The sequence below is a fragment of the Salvia hispanica genome, chromosome 2 (assembly GCF_029641045.1).
Source record: "Salvia hispanica isolate PSC_SH4W2 chromosome 2, Shi_PSC_v1, whole genome shotgun sequence".
NCBI lineage: Eukaryota > Viridiplantae > Streptophyta > Magnoliopsida > Lamiales > Lamiaceae > Salvia > Salvia hispanica.
In genome coordinates, this window is record NC_142693.1 from 56,994,734 (window position 1) to 57,021,523 (window position 26,790).

A 26,790-nucleotide genomic window follows, 5' to 3' on the forward strand; every position below is an offset into this window, starting at 1 on the left:
TTTTTTTTACATCCTTTCTTTTTTTTCTAAGATCAAGCACATATTTGGAATTTTTCTCAATTTCACAACTTGTACTTTCTTAATATTAAGCACACTACTTTTTATACTTTCCTCCTTATCTCTCCGATTCCTTTACAAAAGAAGATAACAAAAACTATACTAACCCAAGGAATTGTTCCCCCATTTATTTTGGCTTCCAAAGAAAAGGCTTAAAGGCTCAAAATTGGCTCCAAAGGAAAAATTTGAGAGGGTCGAAAATTTTGGATATAAAAGTAGCTAAGAAAAGACGGCCTAACATCCTCCTAAATCAACTTAAACACTATGTAAACTTAGGCAGACTAGGAGCAAGTTCTAGAAACATATACATGCATACAGATAAATCACACAAGAAAGAATTTAAGGCTCAAATCTCACAAGGTAGAAGCACGATTCAAGGCGAACAAGCAATTCACTAATTATGCACCTTTTCACCCAACCATCATATCAAAACGTTAAGCCACACTTAAACATAGATGGAATATAATATCATTGGCAACTCGGTCTAATGTGTCCCTAAGCATGCGTGTTTCTAAGTTCTTCATGTTATGTTCATGACATGGATTCAAGAAAACATTTTTAGAACACAAAAATCTCCTACGGGATTTTGGAAAATTAAAGCAAAAACAAACAAAAAGAAAACCCTAAACTCACGGTCCACCACTTCATCCCCCCAAACTTATTTACAACAAAGTGTAAAATAAGTTTGTAGAGTCGGTAGGGACGTGAGTATACTACTGAAAAAAAAAACGTACCCTGAAAAATTTCGCGTAGAGGTTGAGCGGGGCGAAAATTCAAAAAATTTCAAAAAATCGCGCTGGAAAATTTTGCCCAGGTGGCGGTCCGCCGCAGCTGTTCGGCGGTCGCCGCACGTCAAAGATGCTTTCCAGCGTTCAGGTGGCGGACCGCAGCAGAGCTTGCGGCGGTCGCCACGGAGAGGTCAGAACCTGCGAAAATTTTTGCAAAGCACAAAATTAAACCAAAACCAAAAATACTTAAAATTAAAGCAAAAATTGTTGGGTTGCCTCCCAACAAGCGCTCCTTTAGAGTCATTAGCTTGACTTTTACCCCCCTTTTTCACTCCTTGGGTGGCTCTTCGAGACCAACCTCTTCATCTAACACTTTGTCTGCACTGTAATACTTCTTAACACGGTGACCATTTGCTTGAAACAACTGTCCATCCGGGGCTAGTAACTCAACTGTTCCACTATCATAGATTTTCTTGATTATGTATGGACCAGTCCATTTGGACTTCAATTTCCCGGGAAACAAAGATAGTCTCGAGTTATGCAACAAAACCACATCCCCCAAGGTGATCTCTCTTGGACTGATCATCCTATCATGATAAGCCTTCATTCGCTCCTTGTAGATGGATGAACTATCATAAGCCTCCATTCAAAATTCGTCCATCTCATTAAGAAAAAGACGTCTTTCCTCACCGGCCTTTTGAAAATCTTGATTCAACTTCTTGATTGCCCAATACGACCTGTATTCCAACTCAAGAGGCAAATGGCATGACTTTCCAAACACAAGTTGATAAGGAGACATACCTATGGGACCCTTGTAGGCAGTGCGGTAAGCCCATAACGCATCTTCCAACCGAAGTGCCCAATCTTTTCTGTTGACACTCACCGTCTTTTGAAGAACCGACTTGATCTCTCTATTTGCTAATTCCGTTTGTCCATTCGCCTGCGGATGGTATGGAGAAGTGACCCTATGCTTGACTCCATATTTGTCCAACACGTTGTCTAACCATCTATTGTTGAAGTGAGATCCTCCATCACTAATGAGGGCACGAGGAGTACCAAACCTGCAAAAAATATTCTTTCTAACAAAAGCAGTAACCACTTTAGAATCGTTAGTTCTGGTTGGAATTGCTTCCACCCATCTAGAAACATATTCTACTGCAAGTAAGATATATTGGTACTCTCCTGATTTTGGGAATGGTCCCATAAAATCTATCCCCCATACATCAAACAATTCCACCTCAATAATGGTATTCATAGGCATCTCCTTCTTCTTAGTGATCCCCCCGTGCGCTGACATTCATTACATTGAAGAACAAAACTAGCAGAGTCGCGGAATATGGTGGGCCAATAGAAACCGCTTTGCAAAATCTTTATTGCGGTCCTTTGCACACCAAAATGTCCTCCAGTAGGGGATGAATGACACTTCTCAACAATGGCCGCCCAATCCTCTTGAGGTACACACCTCCTAAGTATAGTATCTGCACATCTTTTAAACAAGTAGGGCTCATCCCAAAAATAAAATCGTACATCTCTATAAAATTTCTTCTTCTGATAAGGAGTGAGATCAGGAGGATGTACCTTGGCTGCCAAATAATTGACAATATCAGCGTACCATGGGAAAGTGGCTTGAGTGAAAAACAGATGTTCATCGGGAAAATCCTCGTTGATTTCAAGTGATAAGTCTTCTCCTTCCACCGGATGTTCCAACCGCGACAGATGATCGGCCACAACATTTTCACACCCTTTTCTGTCTCTTATCTCAACATCGAATTCCTGAAGTAACAAAATTCATCGAATGAGCCTGGGTTTTGCTTCTTTCTTTGCGAACAGATGCCTTATAGCTGCATGGTCAGTGTAAACAATGGTTTTAGTCCCCACAAGATAAGCTCTAAATTTATCAAAAGAATACACGATAGCGAGCATCTCCCTTTCGGTAGTCGTATAATTAGCTTGAGCAGAATCTAAAGTTCTACTAGCATAATAAATGACTCTAAAAATCTTGTTCCTCTTTTGTCCCAAAGCTGAGCCAACTGCAACATCACTTGCATCACACATAATCTCGAATGGTTGACTCCAATCTGGGGTAATGAGAATGGGAGCGCTCACTAGAGCTTTCTTCAAGGTCTCAAAAGCCTGCAAGCAATCAGAAGTAAAATCAAATTTCACATCTTTCTCAAGCAATTTACAAAGAGGTTTAGAGATTTTTGAAAAATCCTTGATAAATCTCCGGTAGAAGCCAGCATGTCCCAGAAAACTTCTTACTCCCTTCTCATTGCACGGAGGCGGGAGCTTTTCAATGGCTGCAATTTTTGCCCTGTCGACTTCTATACCTGCAGAGGACACTTTATGTCCTAGAACTATACCTTCTTTCACCATAAAGTGACATTTTTCCCAATTGAGAACTAGGTTAGTTTCCACACATCTCTGCAAAACCTTAGCCAAATTTTCAAGACAGTGATCATAGGATTTGCCAAATACCGAAAAATCATCCATAAAAACCTCCATTACTTTCTCAATTAAATCATGAAATATAGCCATCATACATCGCTGAAAAGTAGCGGGAGCATTACATAGCCCAAAAGACATTTTTCTATACGCAAAAATACCATAAGGACATGTAAAGGCAGACTTATGTTGATCCTCGGGAGCAATAGCAATTTGATTATAACCAGAATAACCATCAAGAAAACAGTAATAATCATATCCCCCTAATCTATCAAGCATTTGATCAATAAAAGGTAAAGGGAAGTGATCTTTCCTAGTGGCTGCATTTAACATCCTATAATCAATGCATACTCTCCATCCTGTAGCTACTCTAGTGGCTATCATCTCTCCATTCTGGCCAGGCACTACAGTCATCCCCCCTTTCTTAGCTACTACTTGCGTAGGACTTACCCATTCACTATCAGATATTGCATAGATAATCCCTGCATCTAGTAACTTTATTACCTCTTTTCGTACTACATCTTGCATGATAGGATTAAGTCTACGTTGGCTTTGCACACGAGGTTTATGCCCTTCCTCAAGTAAAATTCTATGCATGCATGTGGTCGGGCTAATCCCCCTTAAATCACTAATAGACCATCCTATGGCAGACCTATACTTATTTAACACACACAAAAGCTTTTCACACTCCTCTTCATTTAATGCAGCGGACACCACAACTGGAAAAATGTTACCTGGCCCTAAGAATGCATACCTGAGATGTTCGGGGAGCGGCTTTAGCTCCACCTTTGGTGGTCCCCGTGGTTTTCCCACTGCCTGCCTTCTTTCTTCCTCTTCTTCGGGTGTACGCAATGGCAAAAATGCATTTCCCTTTTGAGGAATTCTCTCCGGTAGCGCTTCCAATTCTGTCACCACTGCACAAACACTTGCATCACAAGATGATAAATCAGCATTAGGAGTAAATGAGTTTATGAGACAAGATTCAAGAGGATCATGGGTTTGATGATAAGTGACTTCTACTTCTCCCACACAGTCGGTAACGATTTGTATGACACTGCATTCTTGATAGCCTTCTGCCCCCTCCTTTCCATGGAATTTCAGTGCACCGTAGATGTTAAATGTGATGCTTTCATCGTTCAACTTCAATGTCAGCTCTCCCTTTTGTACATCTATCATGGCTCCGCCAGTGGCTAAGAATGGTCTTCCAAGGATCAAAGGCACCTTCTTGTCTTCCTGCATATCCAAAACAACGAAGTCAGCAGGAAAAATAAACTCTCCCACTCTTACCAAGACATCTTCCACTATCCCCATTGGCGTTGTTGTGCTACGATCTGCCATTTGCAACGTGATTGAGGTGGGACGGATACTATCAACGTCGAGTTTCCTGTAAAAAGATAAAGGCATCAAATTAATACTGGATCCTAAATCACATAACGCCTTACCTCTCACATCATTCCCTAAAACACAAGATAATGTAAAACTCCCTGGATCTTTGTGCTTGGTGGGTAACCCTTTTTGAATGATAGCGCTGCAGCTCTCCGTTAGGCCCACTGTCTCGTACTTCCCCCACTTTCTCTTCTTTGCCACAACATCTTTCAAAAATTTGGCGTAATTGGGCATTTGTTGAAGGGCTTCTACCAGTGGAATGTTGATGTGGACTTTGCTCATTGCTTCCAAGAACTTGGTAAACTGAGCGTCAAGCTTCTTGCTCTTCAATCGTTGAGGATATGGAATGGTGACACTGCTTTGTGGTAAAGCATCTGCTTGCTGTTTATCGGCCGGCGGACCGCCGCGATGGGGCGTGGCGACCGCCGGGTCTTTAGCCATGCCAATTCCAGAATCTTCCTCGTCCTGTTGGTGTGTACGCGGCGGGTCGCCGTGTTGGAATGCGGCGGGCCGCCGCACATCATCGACAGACAAGGTACCAGGTGGTTTTTCTATTTCTCTTCCTCTCCTGCCCAGGTCTCCTGCCTCCGGAGGTTGATATGTAGTCCCGCTGCGTAGCTGCACCGCGTGACATTTTCCTTTCGGGTTTATTTCTGGCAGGCTAGGAAGCGACCCTGGAGTGTGCCTGTTTCCTATGGTTGTGGCTAAGATCCCAAGGTTGAATTCCAGCATCCCGACTTGAGTAGCGAGGATTGCCAACCCTCTTTCCAAGGCGCTGGTATTTCTTTCCAAATTCTCCAACCTTTTGTTCGTCACCTTTCTATGGTTGAGAACCTCAGTAATGCAAACTTCTAACAGAACCTCCCAACTGGAGCGGGGTTGATCCTCCATACCAGCACATGTTTCATAATCATTAGAACAGTACTCTTGTGCATCATAGGAGTAATCAGAACAGTCTGGGACGTAGTGCGATCCCCTATGCTGCTCATCAAAATAACCACATGGATTTCCTACGCCTGCAGGAAAATCCATTAAAACAAAAAGAAAAATAAAATAAAATAAATAAAATAAAATAAAAATGAAAGCGATTAAAATCCAAAGTAGTAAAATTATCCGTTTGAAGATATCACTCCAAAGTGAATTGTCTTCCCCGGCAACGGCGCCAAAAACTTGATGCACTTTTTATTTGCACTATAAATACCTGCAAGTATACAGAGTAGGTATAGTATAGCAAAAGGTTAGTACCGGGTATCGAACACGGGGAAGATGTACACAAAGTGTCTATCCTCTACTAGAACTCAATTACTATCTGGAGAAACAAGAATTTTTGGAAACTTTTGAAAACAGTAAATATTAAAAACAGTAAACAATTAAATGCAAGCAAATCACGGAGAGAAAAGTATAGAGATAAGGGGAATTCCAGGGATGTGCTTTCGCTTTTATGGTTATACAAATTCCAAACTACAATACCCTAGCACAGTTAATACTTTGAAAGGACGAGTCACCTAGCTTATGCTCATGCGATACAAACGTTGATTACTAACATTAAGGTTGTCAATCCTAACACGTAACTCCAAAAAGCTCCTAAGACCCTTGAAAAGTCCTCACTCTCAATTAACAGTGCCGTTTTAAAGGAAGCTAACTGTAGTGTCTACTAAGTGGATCTAACTCGCTAGAACTCTGTCACAGTTATGAAGCAAGTTGTATTGAATCATACATAATTGTGTCACTCAATTATGAAGCATCATGATTAACTTAGGGAAGAAACAAAGTAAAAACAAAACGGATATTAAATAGAAAACGGAATTGTACAACCAAAGTTGCTACTAACACATCCCTAGAATCCTATGAGTTTAGTTACACATGACTGAATAAACTAAAAACATAGATTGAAGGGAAAGCAATTTGAACATAAAACTAAAGCAAATAAAACCCGTAGGTTGAATCCTTGTCGTTCTTGATGTTCTTGAAATCCTTCTTCAACTCCTTGCACAATTGAAGTACTCTAGCTTTTGATCTCTATGAATGTGTTCTTGTTGTGTGTCCAAAAAAAAAACTCCTTTTGATGAAGCTTGAGGTCCTATTTATAGGGGAAGATTATTCCTCATCATAGAAGGAAAAGATCTTCAAAATTTGGTAAATCTTGGAGCAAATCTAGGGTTGGTCGGATTCGCCGCCTTTCTCCGGCGGGCCGCCGCACCTTGGCTGGCGGTCGCCGCATTGGAGTCCAGAGATTCTGACCCTTCGGTGGCGGACCGCCACATGTCCTCCGGCGGTCGCCGGGCGAGACTCTTCTCCTAGCGTAAATTTCCGAGGCGGGCCGCCACATAGCTCTGCCCGCCGGGCGCCGGCGGTCGCCGTACATCTTCGCGGCGGTCGCTGGTCGCCGTCTGACTCCAGATTTCCAGACTATGCGTTTTTACTCCCCTTTTCGGCTCAAATATGCACATTTCTCACAAAATACGTCAAAATACCAAAATGTATAGAATATGAAAATAATGGACATGTAGAGTGATTTTGATAACAAAAACGGACCAAATAATGGCCTTGAAACAGTGCAAAATCCGGGCGTATCAGCATCTCATCTCTCCTTGAAATCCCCCCTGTCTGCTGGCATCTCTCACAACACTGGCAGAACTCGAAAGCATCCTTATTCAATGTTGGCCAATAAAATCCGCTGTCTAGAACCTTCCTCGCTGTTTTCCTTGGCCCAAAGTGGCCTCCACATGCTAACGTGTGGCAATGATTTAACACATCTCTTTGTTCCCATTCGGGAATGCAGCGCCTAATCACTTGATCTGAGCACATTTTCCACAGGTAAGGATCATCCCAAAAATAAAATTTGGATTCGCTTCTAATCTTCATCCTCTGGGCCCGGGAAACTTCTTCTGAAATTGGCATCTCTCCCGTGACCAAGTAGTTGGCTAGATCAGCAAACCACGGTTCTGCATTCAGCGTGCGCTTCCCCTTATCCGATTCCCCTAGACCGGTCAAGGCCAAAACTGCTTCCCAGTCAGGTGGTCTAGGAAATTTCTCCAAAAGGTACAAATGTTCCTCGGGAAAGGCATCGAGTATGGCCTCTTCTGTTTCTCCTTGGAAGATTCTGCTCAAATGATCTGCTACCCTATTCTCCGTTCCTCTTTTATCCCGTACTTCCCAATCAAACTCCTGTAAAAGTAACACCCAACGGATTAACCTTGGCTTCGACTCCTTCTTGGCCAGTAAGTACTTTATTGCTGCGTGATCTGTGAAGACTATAACCCTTGACCCAAGAAGGTAGGGTCGGAATTTTTCAAAGGAATACACGATGGCTAACATTTCCTTTTCCGTGGTGTCATAATTCTTCTGAGCTTGATTTAGTGTTTTGGAAGCATAGAAAATCACATAGCTTTTTCCATCAATTTTTTGTCCTAAGACGGCTCCCACAGCGAAATCGCTTGCATCACACATTATCTCGAAAGGATGGTTCCAGTCTGGTGCCCTGATTATTGGTGCTGATACTAACCTGTCCTTAAGCAGCTGGAACGCCCTCTCGCATCCTTCGTCAAAGACGAATTCCACATCATTTTGTAACAACCAAGTGAGTGGTTGAGCGATTTTTACAAAATCCTTTATGAACCTCCTATAGAACCCTGCATGGCCTAGGAATCCTCTTACCTCTTTTTGGTTCGTGGGGTATGGTAGTTTTGATATCACATCCACCTTTGCCTTGTCTACCTGGATACCCCTCTCAGAAACCACATGACCCAGGACAATGCCTTCAGTCACCATGAAGTGGCACTTCTCGAAGTTCAACACTAAATGCTTTTCCTGGCATCTCTGCAACACTAGATCAAGGCTGGCTAAACAAGTATCAAATGAGTTCCCATAAACGGTGAAATCGTCCATGAATATCTCAATGCATACTTCCAACAGATCCGAAAAAATGCTCATCATACATCGTTGAAAAGTCCCCGGTGCATTACACAATCCAAATGGCATTCTTCGGTATGCATATGTGCCAAAAGGGCACGTGAATGTGGTCTTCTCTTGATCCTCTGGATTAATGTAGATTTGGAAATAGACGCTGTATCCGTCAAGGAAACAAAAATACTGTTTGCCTGCCAATCTCTCCAGCATCTGATCAATGAAAGGTAAAGGAAAATGATCCTTCTTTGTGGCTTCGTTCAACTTCCTGTAGTCGATGCACATCCTCCATCCTGTCACTAATATGGTGGGTACCAATTCATTCTTCTCATTTTTGACAACTTGTATCCCAGACTTCTTTGGCACCATATGGACAGGGCTGACCCACTCACTGTCAGGAATGGAGTAAATGATTCCTAGAGCAAGCAACTTCAATACTTCCTTCAGGACCTCCTCTCGCATGTTTGGGTTCAGCTTCTGTTGTGCATCTCGATGAGCCTTTGCACTTTCTTCTAAACGGATGTGGTGCATGCAAAGATCCGGACTTATTCCCACCAAATCTGAGAGAGTCCAGCCTATTGCCTTTTTGTTCCTTTTGATGAACTCCAGCAACTCCTTCTCTTGTTCCTTGGTCAAGTTGTTGTTGACTATTACTGGAAATGTCTCGTCCTCCTCCAAGTAAGCGTACTTAAGGCCTGGTGGAAGTGTTTTCAGCTCTTTTTTCGTTCCATTCGTCTCCTGGGGCAAGGGATTTTTTTCTGAAATTTTCGGTAAAGTTTCTTTCCCCGATCCAGGAGATTTTTCCAAGCTGGCCACATAAGCTGATCCCTTGGACCTAGCTGATTCCGGGCTTCTGCAGAATTCCATAATGGCCTCTGTGAGCTCTTCATCTGTCAATTCTTCTGTGTTCACTGTTGCACACCACCCCACAACTTCTTTGTCAATCGAATGGCTCAACTCCGAGTTGTCGATTTGTTCCTGTATCAATTCTGTCTCAAGATATTCTTGGACTAAAGGGTTAATAACATCAATAGCGTAGAGATTCTCAACATCTAAAGGCCTTTTCATCCGCTCATCTATGCTAAAGGTATATTTTTCTCCATTATAGTCCAAGCAAATTGTTCCATCAAACACATCGATAATGGTCTTAGCCGTACGCAAAAATGGCCTCCCTAAAAGTACCCCACTAGACTCAGCAGACTCATTATCATTCATCTTGATCACGTAAAAATCAGCAGGATATAGAAATTCATGCACTTTGACTATAATATTTTCCAACACTCCTTCAGGGCAAATGCAAGTTCTATCTGCTAGCTGGATCACTACCTTGGTAGCAACCATTCTTACCCCAGTTAACTTCTTATAGATTGAAAGTGGCAAAACATTTATTGACGCCCCTAGATCACACATGGCATGCTCAACTTTGATATCCCCTAAAGAGATGGGTAATGTGAACATACCTGGGTCGGTGCATTTCGAGGCATCCTTCTTTTCTGTATCACAGCAGACACAGTTTGTCCAATCACAATCTTCCCATCTAGCTTGGTTTTCCCTGCAATAAACTCCTTGATGAACTTACTGAAGACGGGCATTTTCAAGGCTTGCAAGAATGGCAAGTTGATTTCCAACTTGCTGAAAATCTCCATGAGATCCTCAGTATCATCCTTTTTCTTCTTCGCCTCCCCACGGTATGGAAATGGTTTTCCCGCTTCACTGCATTTGTGGAAGTCCCAGCCTGGGTTTCATCAGCTCCCTTGTTTCCTTCCTTACTTACTTCTTCAGGTTCGGGGTCTAGGAAGAACGGGTCCCTTGATCGAGGTAGAGATCCCCCTAAATCTTCCTTCTGGAGGTCGCTCTGAACAATGATCTCCCTCGGTCCAGCGCCTTCCTCTTGCTGTTTCTGACTCTGTTTCCCTTCTTTAGCTTGCATAGGCACTTCCTCATCAGTTTCCAACGTCGGCCCTTCGTAACCCCGCCCAGATCTCAAGGTGATTTGACTAATGTTTGCTCGGTCTAGCGGTTTGACGGTAGCAGGAAGTTTGCCTTCATTCCCTCGCATCTCATTCAAGGAAACTGCAATCTGGGAAAGTTGTTTTGCCATCATGTCCATGGCGGCTTTATGTTCAGACTGAGTATCTTGTAACTTGTGCACCATGTCATTGTTGGAGTGTAGGTTACCTTGCATGAACTGCTGTGAATTTACCAGATCATGGACCATGTCATCCAAACTCCGCTGTGGTCTGAAGTGAAATTGACCAGAATTTTGTCCTTGACCTTGATTCTGTCGATAGTTGCCTTGATGATTGTTGTATTGGTTATTCGACCCCTGATTTCCCTGATGGTTATTGTACTGGCCACCCGACCCTTGATTCCCTTGATGGTTCTATTGGGAATTCTGAAAGTTGCCTTGGTTATTCCTTTGGTGAGGTGGCACATAGGAGCTTCCTGGGTTGTTCTGATTTTTGTTCCCCCAATTAGCTTGGTCCTGATTCCTATACCCCAGCTGTAATTGTCCTTCTTGACCTTTCCCTGACCAGTTGGACTGCCTCTCCGGAGGGTGTGCGAAATTCGTGAGCTGCAAAGGAGGTGGCTGGCTTTGATCATGGTCAGTCCATCTAAAGTTTGGGTGAGTCCTCCATGGAGCGTCCCTCTGTCTTCCTTGATTCCAACTTCCATCGAAATTCCAACTTCCCATCGAATTTGCTTGAGCTTGGCACTCCCCTTCGCAGGGCTGACTGTAGTATGGTTGCAGTTGCCTTTCCTCTTGACCAGGGGATTTCTCAATTTCCACTGGAGCATGCGGATTGTATTTCTCGATTGCATTCAGCAAGGCCTTTTCCAGTTTATCGATCCTATCTTCCACCTTCTTGTCTTCTTGATCCATTATTGTATTAGCTGATCCTCTCCTCAATATGCTTCGCCGGTTATCATAGGCCTTCTTTGCCTCGATCAGCCTCCCCAAGGTTTCCCGAGCTTCGCTTGCCTTATTCTTGGTAAAATTTCCTCCGCTCGAGGAGTTCATCAAGTCCTTCAATTCAGGGTTTGCACCTTCGTAGAACAGATAGTACGTCTCCGCTTCTATCATCCTGTGGTTTGGACAAGCATCCAGCAGCCCCTTGAAACGGGACCAATAAGAACTCAGAGACTCATCGTATTCTTGTTTGCACTCCTGAATCTCCTTCTTCAAGGCATTCGTCTTGTTGGATGGAAAAAAGTAATCCAGAAATTCCAGTTTAAAATCTTTCCACGTGTTGATCGAGTCCGGTGGAAGCCTCAGCAGCCAAGTGTTCGCCTCCCCTTTGAGAGCAAACGGAATTGCTCGAAGACGGTAGTCCTCTTCTGTTGCCTCGTTGGGTCGCTTCTGAATGCTGCATAGTTTACTGAACTCGTTCAAAAATTCATAAGGGCATTCGTTCCTAGGCCCAGAGAAAGTAGGTAGAACTCCAAGTACATTCGTCTTGATGTCGATCGACCTCCGTCGTGGGTTCGAGACTATAGCATGAGCGGGTTCACCATCAAGATGTGCGGTGAGCGACCCTATTTCCGGATCAGGGTCTAGTAGATGAGCCATATCTGGGTCCTTCACCTCCTCGGTCTCGGAATGCTCTGGTTCGGTTGATGTCCTTGGGTTCTCCTCTGTCGATGAATTCCACTCCTTTTCACTCTCTGACTCGAACGGGAATGGATCCTCCGTTCTCAATCCTGATCTAGTGGTAATGGTAGATGTAGATTCCTTGACTCGCCACTCGTACTGGCCACTCCCTGATCCAGATGAGCTTGCCCAACTTCCAGATTGGAAGCCTGTTCTCATAAACTGTCAAGGGAAAAGGAAAATAACAGAAATTAAAATATTTACACTAAATCCTTAAATGAAATAACAACAAACGCCATCCATCCCCGGCAACGGCGCCACTTGAAAGGCTTTAGTTTTGTCTCTACGTGTTCAAATAGGAAATAGCAGGTTCCCTAGATCCAGCAAGTCCACCAGATCACTCGGTCTAGGAACTCGTGGGTCGCGAGAAATCCCGGTCGTCGGACATACAGAGCACTTTTTCTTTCAAAAACCCTCAACCACTTTACTAAACCTAGTATAGGGAAGTAGGGATCGATCCCACAGAGAAGGATGCGCAATACTCATGTTCAAGGATTTGGGAGTGTTTTTGGTGTTGGCTGCTGCCACGCATTTTCTTGGGTTGAGGAAATCAAATTAACTTGACTTGGAAACTTTTAAAAATTCTTAAACTAACAGCTAGACCTAGGAAATAAAGCTACTGTGGGGACCATGTCTGAAAAAAAAGCAAGGTACGAATGAAAAGTTGGCAGAATAACTAACTCTCGTACTAACTGACAGTGACATCGTCTTCTACAACCAAAATTGCGTAAAACTTCTTAAGAAAAACAGCATAAGCAAAATTAAAACAGAGCAACTGACTTGAAATCAAATTAATGCATAATAAACGAAGAACTTAACAGATCTGCATACCCTAGACGAAGTAAAATAGAAATCAAGAAGAAAAAAACAGAATCTATCGAACAACTATCTTTCCACACGTCGAATCCAACCTCAGACGCTAAATCCACTCCGGATCCAAGCGTCCGACATGAACTCCAAACAACAGAAACCCTCCATCACGTCAGATTTAAGCCAGGAACTCCGAATACTCAAACAACCACAGATCTGTCACCAAATTCCACATCAAAACACCTCAACATCAAAATAAACAGAGATCGACATAACAATTGAAGAAATAAGCTAACAGCAGAGAGATCTATGCAAAATGACTTGAAATTTAACAGCTAAACGCAGATCCATGAACGATAAAACAATTAAACATCATCAACATCAAGGTCGACTCCCAAAAGTGAAGTTCGACGGTGAAAACAAGCAAACAACTGAAATTAAAGGTGATTGTATCTTCGCCCTCACTCGGACGGTGTTGCCAAACACGAGATTTTCTAGAAAGTACCCTACCGATCACGACTACCCCAGATCCATTCCCAAGTGTGTGTGTAAAGTGTGTGAGCTAATGAGAGTGAAAACTACTGTGTCGAAGACTCTTTTTGTGTTGCATGCTCTTCTCTATATATAGGCGTTTGAGTGGGCCCAGCGAGGTATAGATAATGACTTTGTTGCCCTCAGCTGTAAACTCCTCTGTCACGCCAATTTTCCTTGTAAATCCTGCTCATTCCGTTCCTTTCTCTCGCTAGACCATCTCCTTCATTACTTCCTTGATCTAGCGATTTTCTTCACACACCTGGCTTAGGAAGCGTGTTAGACCCAGCAAATTATAACATTTTTCGCACATTACCGATGCCTGAAATTAGCCTTATCACTGCTGATACTGCAGCGTTGCTGCTGTCCAGCCCTTCGATTGCTGCCTTGGCTGCCCGGAAAACACATTGTCGCTGTCCGAAGACGACGGCTGCTGCCCGGTGGAGACGACATCGCAGCTCCCAAGCTCTGGAGTTGATCGCTGCTGCTGTCACGCAGCTGCTGCCCAACGCTGCTGTCCGAAGACGAAACAGTCGTCACTGCCGGAGCTGTTGTCCGTTGTCTACCGCCTGCGCTGCTTCCCGCTGACTTCTCCAACCAGCCGAGACCGCAGCCGCCGCTTCTCACCGGATCTGGATCACGGATCCCCGACGAAGGCAGCTCGGTATATGAACACACCTAGGGTTTAACCCTTGTGTTCATTTGTTCGTTTTCAGTTTAATTAACTTGATTCATCGAGGTCGCTTAAATCTTAATTATCGTTTCTCAATTGGAACAATAATATATGTTCACACCAATATGCACATTTAAATTTCAAGCTTTTAGCAATTTAAATTGTTCTAACGTATGATGAACATAAATCTATAGATTTATGAATACTTGTTTAAATCTAGAATAATCTTGTGAAAAACTTAAATTAGATCCAAGATTCATAATATTATTTCATCGATCCAAGTATTCAACCATGGATAACTTTATTTCTTAATTCAAATCATATATATTCACTTAAACACATACATTTACGTATCAAATTATATTACTTAGAACATATGGATCTAATGATATTCATCATAGATCTAGAATATTTTTTAGATCCTAGGATTAAATCCATTGATCTTAATATTCAATCATCGATTTAGAATATCAATCTAGAAATAAAATCAAGAAAAACATAGATCCAACACATATTAGAAACATATAGTAAGAAATTGCACGATTTTAAAAAAAAAAAAAAACTAGTTTTTACACTATATTTTTTAAAATTAAAAACAATTAATCATGTAATCAGAGCCTAAAAATTGGCTCTGATACCAATTGTTGGAGTAACCGCAATGGAAGACACGGAAAACGAACAAGCCCTTGTGGATCTATTTAGGTGACTATGTGATTAAATCCAATTTTCATGCAATTAATCTAGATCTATAGAAAACACATCAAAATTACACACAGACATGTTATTTGATGTAGATCCGATTATTACCTCTCGATCCATTGAAGGATTGACGTTGCTTGCTAAATCTTCCAGTAATCCTTGATATCTCAACCACAAATCTTCCATTCTATTCTCACGTCCTTGATTGTTCATCCGCGTGGGCGGATCGATCTCGAAGAATTAATAATAGTGAGATGGGATCTAAGAAAAACCAACACAAAACACGAGATTGTCTTGTCCTAATCATATGAATTAGGATAAAACAAGAACAAGACAAGAACCATATTCTCCATAGTGCAAAGGCACGAAAACTGAGGCAAAGAAGGAGAGATAACGCCTATGATGACGGCTAGGATTTTGGGGATGAGTTGTGAATTGTGTGTTCTAGGGTTTCCACATCTTATCACTATTTATAAGAAGACTTGTTGGGCTAGAACGGGGATCCATGAGTGAATTAGATGTTGAGCTCATCCATTAGATAAATATCTAATTAAATCAATTAGCCCATGATTTAATATATTATCACTGGAACATTATTTTGTTCCGCTAAAGAATAATATTGCATTCCCATCTACATCACCAAATTACGAAAAACTTGGGTTCCATTTTATTTTATAATATTTCTCGCATTTAAGGTTATCTTAATCCATTAATTTAATTCTGTCTGCTATGTGACTTGAATTAAATTAATTCCCCAAAGAGTTTTTCTAGTTTGAAACTTTATTTATTATTTATGAAATAAAATTTCAACAGGGCATATTTCTAAATATTAAATTCATTTTTCGAACACATTGAAATCATACCTTATTTTTCTTATTTTTCCACGTTAGCGTTTTTACCCGCAACATTGCCATGTTCATATTAGACTGGGCATCACTTATGCTATTATTATTATTATGAATTTTAAACATATTGTAAATTGTAAATTACAACAATTTAAGCTCATAAATTAAAACCTCAAATGTTACTTGCTTAATAGTAGTTGCTTTGCTCCAACGTGGATTCTGGGAAAAATAATTTGAAGAAAAAGACAGTATTAAGTTTGGATCCATGAAAAGAGAAAAGAGAAATGAGTGAGAAATAAAGAAACAAATAGATGTGTAAATAAGGAACTAGCTATCCTAAACACTCCTATTTGACAATGTCCATGTTGGTCTCTAGTCTGGTGTCTAAGTGGGAAAACGGAAGAATACATAACACTCCAAAGTCCTGGTTGATTACGCAGTTCTTCAAACACGCAACTTAGTTAAGCATTTACAAATTGCATAATACCCAAAACCAGAACTGAAAAAAAGTACTAGCTCAGTTCAGGAATCTACATCTAATATTATTTCATTTTCTAGAATTTTGTCGGGATGAGATGATATTTATAGATTAAATTAAAATATTAAAAATTAACAAAAAAAAAAATTCAAAGCAGTCGCCACGCTCACAGACCCATGCTTTGCATTGCATGGGAGGTCGAAGAGAAGGCAGCCGCGTCGAAGAACAACGCATCACAGTGCATACGAATCTCCGAACTTCCATATATCTCAAAGTTCAAGATATTATCTTTGCATAAACAAACCAAAACTACTATACTAAAAATGAGATGATTAAGAACCACACCATTGAATTATTCAATTTTATTTAGTCCAGCCTATCAATCACCTAAAAATAAAGAGCAAAATAGCTGAAAATAGAATGAATCTCGTCAAAACTCCATTTAAACTCATCAAGAACTTAAGCAAAAGAATATCTAAACTCCAATAACTTACAAATCATTCAAGGAAAAATAGTCATAGAAGAAGAAAACCTATCACAAGTTGAGAAACAAAACAATAGTTCTAAAAATTAACAAAAACAAGTTTTTCTACACAACCCATTCATTTTGTATACATCAGCTTGTTCAAAATCGTCCTGCATAACAACCTATATTTCCTAAATTAGAATCTAATATACTCTACACAACCCACCACCTAGTTTTCTTCAGTAGCAAAGCATCGCAGCTTGTGGTTGTGGCCTCCACAGCTTCACTACTCCACACGGAAAATATTCTGGGGAGACGAAAACAATTGAGCAAAAAATATGGAGTAGATGGAAGCTTTAGAAGTGTACGGCTCTAGGATGAGAGGGGGTTTAAACCTAATATTTTGAGTTAAAAATTCCTCAAAATTGCCTTGGCTGCAAAATCTTGCAGTTATGAGTCAACCATCTCATCTTGTATCTCATTGGGAGCTATAAGTCCAGGTATCGAGAGCATGCGTTGTCGTTCTCTCTCTCTTTGGGCAGCAGCTTCCTCAGCATAAAGATCTTTGTTATCCTGCAACATAAAGAGTAAAAGATGGTTCTAGGATTACAGTATTTACCAGATATTACTCTCAAATTTGAAGCAGCATTGATAATTCTATACTTCTATAATTCTAGTAATCTGGGTAATCCTAATAATGTTCATCATCCACCACATAAATATCAAATTGACAATTTCCAGAAAATGAAGCAGATATGAGCCAAGAGAAACACGATGCAAGTCAAAACCAACTCTACTCCAAGGAACACTGGAGTAAACCACACCCCAGATCCCCAACAGAACATGAAATGTGACAAGAAGCATGATAGGGGATACCATTATGACACAAATGTGTGTGCAAACACATGTTATTAACTTAGAGCAACACTTTACCTGAGCTGAAAATTCTTTAGATTGCACAAGGAAGTCTCTTATATGGTTTTTGAACGAGGGCAAATCTGCTCTAGACTCAAAAAGCCCTTTCACAAATTGTGTCACCTGAAAGAACCAAACAAAGTATTACAGTGCATATTTCAAGCCATCCATGCAATACAGCAGTTCGTATATACAATAAATAGTACCTCAGCAGCTGTCATGTTGGGGAAGGATGTACTCAAAAGTTTAATTGTGTATTCCTGAATGAACATGCCATTGTTTGGATAAGGATATGGAACAGTGGCAACATCCCACAGAGGCTCAGTCAACCTACCAGATTCAACCTGTGAATGTTAAATGACATCAGGTTTTACTGTAAGAATGTCAACAGAGAAACAGGGGGTAGGGGGAACGAATGACCAGGAAGTGACATTACCAGGCAGAATAGGTGCTGTAACACCAAGACATGCAACTTAAAACCTGGCTTATGAAATGTGTCCGTCAAAACAGCAAATATTTCTTGTTCGATTGTCAAAAAGTAAGTCCTGAAGAACTGATTACAGAACTCTGATGACTGCCAATCCAACCATGTAAATAGTAAGTACTTCAAATATTAATTACTGATTACCTCAACAGCGATACAGAAGAAAGAAAAAGAGCACCTGAAAGTTTTTTAGCATCTCTAATAGAAGGTTGAGTCCAGTTTCAGCAATGTTACGCTCAGTGTGACGGAAAGCCCAAATGATAGAATCCATCACAAGCTTCAGTTGCTGCATATCCCAAAAACATTAGTATATTTTTAAGTGCATAAAGAAGGCAGCATACATCATTCAATAAAACCCAAACCCCTTTAGCGGAATGTGCAATACAAGTTGCAACAGACTGGAGGTGTCATTATGAGCAAATCAAGGACCAAAATTATACACACCTCACTGGACAGACGAATCAAAGCAGGAAAACAATGTGTAGCAATTGCTCGAAGAAGTGAAAAGAACTTCAGCCGATGCTCTGGATAGTCTTCAAAATTCTTTGTTATCATCTGCAATAAATATAGGGTGAGCCAATATTCAGAACAATACACTTTCTGCACATTTATACTAAGAGCTGTGAGATAGACACAAAAAATCACCGAAAAAAAATCATGAGTAGATACACCAACCTCTAGAGTGCACTGGAAAACAGCTTCGAAAATCTTAGGAACGTCTTCAAGCATTGCCCCCTTATACCTAAGAGAGAAAAAAAGGTGTTGACATTATAGGAAAAACAACAAAAGCCATAGTAAAACACCAATAAATTGCTGCAGTTAAATATCCAAGAACTTCATAATATTAATCCACCCATGAGGAATAGCACACAGGAAAAACATAATTACAAAAGATATGAAGGCATACTTATTTATTATGGTGGCAAAAAGAGAGAGAACTTCCGACTCCCTTGCATCGGGCAAGTTTCGGGCATAATCACCAAGCACAGGATCCATCATTGGGGGCACGAACTGTTTTCCAATATGAGGTTGATCTTCAGCTTTGTCAAGAAATGTCTCGATAAGCTTTAGGGTTTCCCTCTTCACAGAGCTGTTGAAAATAAATGAATCAAATATTAACATTTGGATTATTAAGAATCAAATGGCTTCAAAATCTCGAACGTACCGCAGAAGTTTCACAATAGATGTTCTGGAAGCGTAAGGCCCTCCTTGGGCAATACTGGTCGATATAAGCTCACTGTACATTCTGTGGCAGACAAGAAGAGGTCGTAGTGAGAAAAGGTGCAACTGATAGGCATGTGCTCAGCAGAAGGTGTAATGAGTTATTCTGAAAACACAAAACCCAACTGACCTGTACACATTGAGCATGTCCAAGAAAATTAGAGTGATCTGTGTCAGGAAATATGTTCCAAGGGAGCTTGCAACACAGGTATTTGTCTGTCAGAAACAAAAACACAATCAGTTATAGAACATGAAAAAATGTGAAAGTAAATCATGCAAAGTACATGAGATAATCAAAACATGTAGTTTCAAAAATGCATCAAAACCTTTGAGAAAGGGTATCAACGAATTTTGTTCAAAGCCTTGTTGTCATATTCAAAATGGTTAATTAAGTCCAATAGAACTTCAAGATAGTAAGAAGCAAAAGATTGATGAATTGTGAAGATTGAGTTGGAAATAAGCTCAAAAATCCAACCTGTAATATATTAAGCACTGCTCTTATAACATCTGGGTCTTTCAAGAAATCCACATTCTGGTGTGCTTGGCCAATGATTTCAGCCCATTTCTGCAACGGAATGTGTTAACTACATCTTATGCCACACAAGCACTAAAATAAGTACCAATGACAATGAAAGAAGCATCTGGCTGGTTCAACAACCACAACAGACTTTCATCCTCAAACAAAAGTGAAGCTTACCTGGTTAGGAAGCTCCATCAACCTCTGTAAATATTCAGTCCTCTTGTCAGGATCAGGTTCTGCTTGAATCATATTGCCAACCTAAAGAAAATTTACGTAACATCGGTAACGAATTCACGATTGAGGGTGAGGTAGTCAGAGCTAAGGAGGGAATTGGTTACATAGTTTGACTCACAGATTCATAAAATGAATGGATCTGATGGGGTTCAAGATCTGCAATGGTCGCTGGAAGAGTAGTTAAAAGTTCTGAAACAAATGGTTCGTTCTCTCCAACCTGCACAGAATGATAAGGAAATGGAGTTGCTCACCCGTAAAGCAATCACCACCTAAGCATGTTAGTAACTAAGTATATGTATTCTCAAAGAACCTAACCTGTACAAGGACAAATTTACGCTTGCACTTCTGAACAATTTTTAAGAATGTGTCACATGCCATGTCCTACAAATTACAAGACAGATGTAAGAGAATTAGTGGGCATTAAAAGCAAAAGGAGAACGAAAATTCGTACACAGCACATCAAGACCATTATTGGATACTGAGAAAATATAGGGATGCTGTACATCACGCAAACACCTAAACCATACTACTAAAACTAATGGTGTAGTTAACCTGAACTCCTGGATGAGTTTCGTGCATGAACTCAAACAACTTGTTCACAACAGTTTTCAAAAACTTCCAGTGGGCCCTTAAAAATCTAGGGTACTGCCCAACCACATACCTGCAAACCAGGCAATCAGAAAAATTAGAGGATATACAAAAAAGCTTCACGTTATTTCCCAGTCCTTTCCACATTCCACAGAGACAAGTAAATGTAAAGTCAAAAGTGATTACAAGATATTATGAAATAATTATTGAAAAATGGAGTTAATCCTCACATGATATTACTAGCAATGACAGCTTTGTTGTCCTTCCCCTTGGTGACTTCACAGAGATTCAATAAATCACGAATGACCATCACCAAAAATCTATTCTCCTGCCCAAAATCAACGATGTTGCATAAGTATTTGAAGTAGAGATTAAATCTCAAAATTTCTAATAAAACATCTAAAACCACTGTGATAATAGAAAGAAAAGGTTAAATGGCAAAAATATCAAACATTAGTGGAAGAAACAGAAGGGTGAAAACTAACTAATTGAACAATTGGGATTTGGAGTACAATATATTCAAGTGGAATATGGATGAATACAGGCAGAAACAAATGTGCAATACTTAAAGAACATAATTACCAATTAGAAAAATAGGGAATATTGCATAAGGCAGGATCACAGATAGTGAACATTGAAATTAAATATCCCTACCTGCTCTTCTCCCATCGACCCTGAAATAGATCCAATAGCCCAACACAAGGTATTGAGATTGTTCCAGGTCCAATCCTCTCCATTTAGTTGTTTACTCAGTTTCCTGAGCATCTGACACATCAGGCATAATAATTGTTGATTATTTGGATAGTCTAGAAATCATGAAAACCTAGAACCGTCATCAAAAATTCAAACAAAAATAGAGAAAAAATTTTTAACAAGTAACATACAAGCAAGCAAGAACAACTTCTTAAAGACAGTAGCTGGAGATATTATTGCACTCTCAGACCATAAAAGATTCATATATAATCCTTTGCACAGCAACTAAAGAACCCCTTCAAATATCAAATACAGAAGCATAGAGCAGTGGAGATAATAATTACCTGTTTTTCAGTATCCTCGTGATCAAGGTTTGCCAAATAGATCAATGTTTCCCTCATTATCTGCAAATTAATTAGTGAATGTCATCAATATGATTCCAAAAATATATAAAATTTACAAAGTTTTGATCAATATAGAGAACCTTATACTGAACAAGCACATCATTATCTTTCATAGTTTCACGGACTATATTCCCATTTTCATCCTCAACAATGAGGACTTCTTCAGGCTTTGCCATGCGGCATATCATTAGTTGCCTTAACTTTGACATTGGGGCAGCATATAGTTGTCGTCTCTGCATGAGTTGGGAGCCTAGTCCTTCAACCATACCCGAAAGCATAGGCATCTGCTAAATTAATACAAAGTTTAGACCCAACCACCCAAAGAAATTAATCAGAGCTAGAACAAAAGGAGGGGCAACTAACAATCTACAGCCTCACACCAGACAAGGTTATTCTAATTGTGCTATGTGCAAATCAAGTGACGACAATTTTCAGATCATGATGTGTTCACCTAGAGTGAATTGCAGTAAGGCAAACAGATTTTAAACCACAATCTCAAACTAATCCATCTGAATGGAAATTTAGAAGAATACATTTTTGCTGTAAGGGATTGCATGCAAAACTCAAGTACAGTACAAGGAATTAAACTCTGAGAATACATGGAAACCCACCATGTTTCCAGCAGGAGTGTCCAAGTTATGGTGCGCTTCAAACAGCTCCAAAACTAAGGAGTTCCAATAGTCCAAGCAAACCTGCACGGTGATAGAATTGGTTGATGGCATATATTGTAGAAAAGAGTACAAACCATAGGGAAACGAATAAATGGACCTTAAAAACTTCAGTATCATCGACATAAGATATGTTAATGAGATACTCAAGACCAACAAGCAGAGAATTTATGTTCTCTTGTGAAGATTCAAGGACTCGTATGTGAGCCTGCACCAAGGGAACAAATCAACCATCAATCATAAAATAAAAAATCCAGGAACTTGAATAGTAGATATTCTAAACCAGCACACTCTGTGTATGAATATAGAGGGGTAGTCAAATGACATCCACTGCAGATTGAGTTTCCACCAGAAAATAGGTCAGGAAATGCTTTTATATTAGAACATTAATTCACAAATAGATCGCTGTGCATATACGCATACTTTAACTTTATCTATATGTATATATCTACATATTTCCTCATTTCATCATAGTACTAAATTTAAGGTCAGCTTTCCTACTGTTGGGCATATCTCCAAACCCCACTAAGCTGTCCATTCCATAATAAGAAATTTGAATCACCTTGAAGAATGATGTAAAAAACAACGCCAAGTTTTGAATAAATGCCTGGAAAAACCATATCAGTACGTCAGTTATTACCCCCGAAAAAAACAGGAGATAATTTAAGCATTTATAGTATAAAACTGAAAGAGAACCTGCTCCTCACTAGTGCCATTTGCGTAAGCCTCTACGAAATTTGTATTAGATGGAAGGATGTTCTGATAAGCAACAATGTAATACAACGAATCAGCAGGCAGTCTAGCTTAGACGTAGCACAGACATAGCTGAAAGAAGCAAAGATCATATAGCAACTGAGAGATAATTTACAGTACCTGTAATTGCAGCATGAATACAGCATACATTTTGACATATTCCGTGTTATAAAAATCCCCAAAACTAAGAGCAGCAACCTGTACAAAATAAAACAAGCGACAGCCAGCCCAAAAAATTAGCCAAAGAACATATCAGAAACATGAAGAAGGTGGTTGCAGAACACAGACCTCTGTCAGACACTGTAGAGTAAGATTGCGATAAGCGGGCACATGGAAGAAATTTAGCAGTCTTTCAAGCTGCCAAACAGAAGCATCAAATACTACTTTAGAAACAAGAGCATCTTCTTACTTAAAATTTTAAACAACGTGGGTACAGTATAGTATCAGTTCCCTCGTCCAACAAGACACGAGAAGAAATAGTGAAAGTACAAACCAGTGGTGATTCAAATATATATCCTAGAGGAATCCAGGAAAGGAAAGCATGCAGTGTAGCCAGGGTAGCCCTGATAAGCTCAGCTCTTTGAGATGCCGACAATACATACAAACATAGTTCGTGAATAAGCTGGAACTCGCTGCAGATAGAAAATAATCCTTAATATCTTTGCAAATGAAAAGAGGAAATAGTTGCCCATTTGAAAATTCAGAGGGACATAATTTATGATTGTGTGGAAATAAAAATAAAGAGGATATGTTACTTCAAAAAAATCATGAGTTATAGCTGCATTTAGATTGCAATCTAGACTGGTAACAGCAATTATAAATGTAGAACAGGCTAATAAAGAGGCACGTACGTATGGAAGCGACAGATAATGTATAATATATTAATATGTATTACAAATTTACCTGTTCAATGATTGTTTCAACTCTTTAATCTTTTGCTGGGTCATCTCACCCCTTGAGAAGTCAAACACCTCTTCACTAAGAAGCTAATAACAAAATATGTAAGTGAATAACATGTAGATACAATTTTTATGAGTAAAATAAACACAAAGAGAATTTACTTTCAGAATAGCCATGCAATTCTCGCAGATAGTTTCGCTTGTTTTTGCTGCTGCAACCAGATCAGGGATAAAGCTTCTCCACCGGGCTGGCCACTCGTGCTTCAAGATCTAAATGTACAGAAATAATTGTCAAATTCCATTAGGAATGTAATTCAATGAAATGGGATTCATAGAGAAGCAGTACTAAGCTTATGAATCACCTTCACTTGGTACAATGTAAACATTACCTGGACCAATATAATGTTCAACTTATTAACGTAAAGCCTCTCGCGCCGGAAAGAGATCTCATCGCTAGAAAGCTGGTACATCCAATGACATGGGAAAAAAAGTAAGAATATCAATAGCAAAAAACAAAGGAAGTTAACAGCAAAATAATTCTGGGAAAGCAGAGATTTAAGAACCTTCACTATAACTTCAGAAATATAGTTCTTCATGCCGTCCCGTTGTTCAACAGGCAATGCATTCCATCTATATTTAATAACACCTTCTAGAACCTGTATAAGGGAACTCAGCAATAGTGCTTTTCATCAGTATCTCCAAACAACAACAGAGAAGAGCCAACAATAAGCAAGTTATAAAAAATGAAAGACCAGAGAAACAACATTTATAAAGATTATATTCACAGACCTGTAAAGCAAAAAACTTGGTATTCAAATTCTGTGTACTTGATAGTATGTGAACCACTTGAAGCCACATATCTGGATTAGTTTGCAAATCTCGTAGGATGTGATCTGCAGCTGTCCTCTGTCAGAAAAAAAAATGGAGAAATCTTGAAAGGGTAAGTTCCAATCCTATGGAGAGATAAATATATAATGGTCCTGATGAGTATGTAATAACCATACGATAAGGAACTGAACTTATAGAGTGAAAATAACAGATAATAATGCAATTTTTTCTATCTAGGGTATTAGACCTGTTTCTTAATGACTGGTGACCCTAAGTAATCTAAAGAAGAAGCCTCTGCAAAAAGGCATAGCCACAGCAACTTGAATCATAATGAAGTATATGCCAAAACCACAAGATCGTCAATTCCCACCAGAACTACACATCTAACATTTTCATTGCAGTAAAGCATTGCCATTATATTTTCCAGTATAGGGGGACTAGTAAAAGTATAAGAAACAAATAATACTACCTAAGTTCCATAGTAGTGGAGTCATTTTGCCGTTTTGGTACGATCCATGGTAGTGGAGTCATTTCCTTTTTTAGTAAAAGTAATATATTTCTTCTCGCTTACTTTTTCCTCTCTCTTACTTTATTCTCTCTACTTTTTCTTCTCTCCTATTTTATTATCTTTTTATTTAATACATTACACACCTCTTTCTTAATTTCCGTGCCGAAAAGAATTGCCTCTACTACTATGGAACGGAGGGAGTAAAATTTAATGCTACATCTATTAATTCGACACGATCCGAGTAAGTTGCCAAAATTTTCCCCAGCTCAGTTCCTATAATGAAATGTGAGCCACTGAGTTCACTAATTGTCCCCTTCCCTTTACACAGCTGATCACATACTTCAATTAAATCAGCAACACCCAAAAAAATAAAAGGAATTGGCCATATGTAGCATGCTCTGGCAAATACAGCGAGCGATTGCAGTCTTTACAAACTTCAAACTTTTTACAAACACCAAGACTCCCTATCAAATAAACAAACAAATGAAACAGAAAACCAACATAAAACACAAGACAAGTTGTGGGCCTAAAATCATGCCCATGGCATATAAAGGTATCGCCCAATGCCTACAAAGGTACAAAAATCACATTCTGGAGTACTCATGATCCAGGCAGAACTTTCAAAGCCACATAAGAAATACAAAAGCAATTCCTCCAGCTAATGCCTTACCTAACACGGTACACTTCAGACACACTAGATGACTGTTTTCCCGAAAACACAGCACAATGCCACTATTCCAATGACGATTAGCATGATTAACAACCAATTTCGAGCAATTCAAAACACCAATAGTAGAGCAGAAAAAGTAAAAACCCTTGAGACAGTTTAAGGCATTGCATAAATACAAATCATCCGGGGTTCAGGAGTGTGGATACATTCCATGTAATCATTTGCATGTCAAAGTTCTTAAAATCAATTCAATGGTCCAATTGTTCCTAAAATTCCATAAAACCACCCAATCACACAAAGTCAGCTCAGTTTAATGGCTACTGTATCCCAATGCGCACAAACACTCAACTACACAGACTAGCAGCGAAGGGGGAAATGGTTCAGACCTGCTCCTTAGATCCGGTCCCATAGAAAGCTGCGACGGTGGCGTCAAGCAGGGCGACATCCATCGGCTGACTTAAATCACGCAGCTTCTCCGCGTCCATAGCGGAGATCAGCAGTGACCTTAATTAAACCCTAACCCCTCACAGAAACACTATCCTCACTTGCACAAAAACCCTAGCGCGCGCGACTGTAGGATAACGGGAGCACAGCAAACCCTAGTATCAGTAGTCGGAGAGCTCGGGAGAGGATGGATATATAGAGAGAGAGATAGTGTAGATTTAGAATGGGGAAAGACAGCTTGAATTTGAAGCAGAATGCGTTTTAGAGAGAGATAGACTTCGAAAA

At 39.9% G+C, this 26,790-nt stretch overlaps 3 protein-coding genes across 3 annotated transcripts; all 3 read right to left on the reverse strand.

Moving 5' to 3' along the window:
• Positions 1 to 1,113: 1,113 nt before the first annotated feature.
• On the reverse strand, positions 1,114 to 1,431 carry LOC148932715 (uncharacterized). Its single transcript, XM_089065212.1, has one exon. It carries the CDS (start codon positions 1,429 to 1,431, stop codon positions 1,114 to 1,116), a length of 318 nt encoding a protein of 105 aa, XP_088921338.1.
• Positions 1,432 to 5,648, reverse strand: LOC148932716 (uncharacterized). The gene is made up of 7 exons (XM_089065213.1): positions 4,741 to 5,648; positions 4,518 to 4,614; positions 3,392 to 4,463; positions 3,048 to 3,115; positions 2,823 to 2,918; positions 2,398 to 2,558; positions 1,432 to 1,846 (listed from the first exon to the last, which is right to left on the reverse strand). The coding sequence occupies exons 1-7, from the start codon at positions 5,646 to 5,648 to the stop codon at positions 1,432 to 1,434; spliced, it is 2,817 nt and encodes a 938-aa protein (XP_088921339.1).
• An 11,021-nt stretch (positions 5,649 to 16,669) lies between these two features.
• Positions 16,670 to 26,790, reverse strand: LOC125220777 (protein EXPORTIN 1A). Its single transcript, XM_089064734.1, has 32 exons — positions 26,448 to 26,790; positions 24,845 to 24,961; positions 24,619 to 24,711; positions 24,445 to 24,516; positions 24,218 to 24,325; positions 24,060 to 24,142; positions 23,650 to 23,788; positions 23,445 to 23,513; positions 23,277 to 23,354; positions 23,100 to 23,162; positions 22,966 to 23,010; positions 22,504 to 22,611; positions 22,347 to 22,427; positions 21,816 to 22,022; positions 21,676 to 21,735; positions 21,293 to 21,403; positions 20,869 to 20,966; positions 20,603 to 20,711; positions 20,366 to 20,431; positions 20,169 to 20,267; positions 19,994 to 20,074; positions 19,772 to 19,861; positions 19,427 to 19,512; positions 19,241 to 19,321; positions 18,983 to 19,165; positions 18,751 to 18,817; positions 18,520 to 18,630; positions 18,254 to 18,361; positions 18,028 to 18,165; positions 17,798 to 17,935; positions 17,610 to 17,714; positions 16,670 to 17,249 (listed from the first exon to the last, which is right to left on the reverse strand). The coding sequence occupies exons 1-32, from the start codon at positions 26,544 to 26,546 to the stop codon at positions 17,127 to 17,129; spliced, it is 3,216 nt and encodes a 1,071-aa protein (XP_088920860.1). The 5' UTR covers positions 26,547 to 26,790; the 3' UTR covers positions 16,670 to 17,126.

Bases quoted from the DNA above. Each gene is read 5' to 3' on its own strand.
- LOC125220777 (XM_089064734.1), bottom strand. From the start codon at position 26,546: ATGGACGCGGAGAAGCTGCGTGATTTAAGTCAGCCGATGGATGTCGCC. The intron at 20,712-20,868 runs GTGAGGATTAAC...CCTGGTTTGCAG, and splicing joins GTCATTGCTAGTAATATCAT to GTATGTGGTTGGGCAGTACC. The intron at 18,166-18,253 runs GTGCTCTTTTTC...TTGGATTGGCAG, and splicing joins AGATGCTAAAAAACTTTCAG to TCATCAGAGTTCTGTAATCA.
- LOC148932716 (XM_089065213.1), bottom strand. From the start codon at position 5,648: ATGGATTTTCCTGCAGGCGTAGGAAATCCATGTGGTTATTTTGATGAG. The intron at 2,559-2,822 runs GTTGCAGTTGGC...TTGTTACTTCAG, and splicing joins TTATGTGTGATGCAAGTGAT to GAATTCGATGTTGAGATAAG. The intron at 1,847-2,397 runs GTACGCTGATAT...TATTTTTTGCAG, and splicing joins ACTCAAGCCACTTTCCCATG to GTTTGGTACTCCTCGTGCCC.
- LOC148932715 (XM_089065212.1), bottom strand. From the start codon at position 1,431: ATGGAGGCTTATGATAGTTCATCCATCTACAAGGAGCGAATGAAGGCT.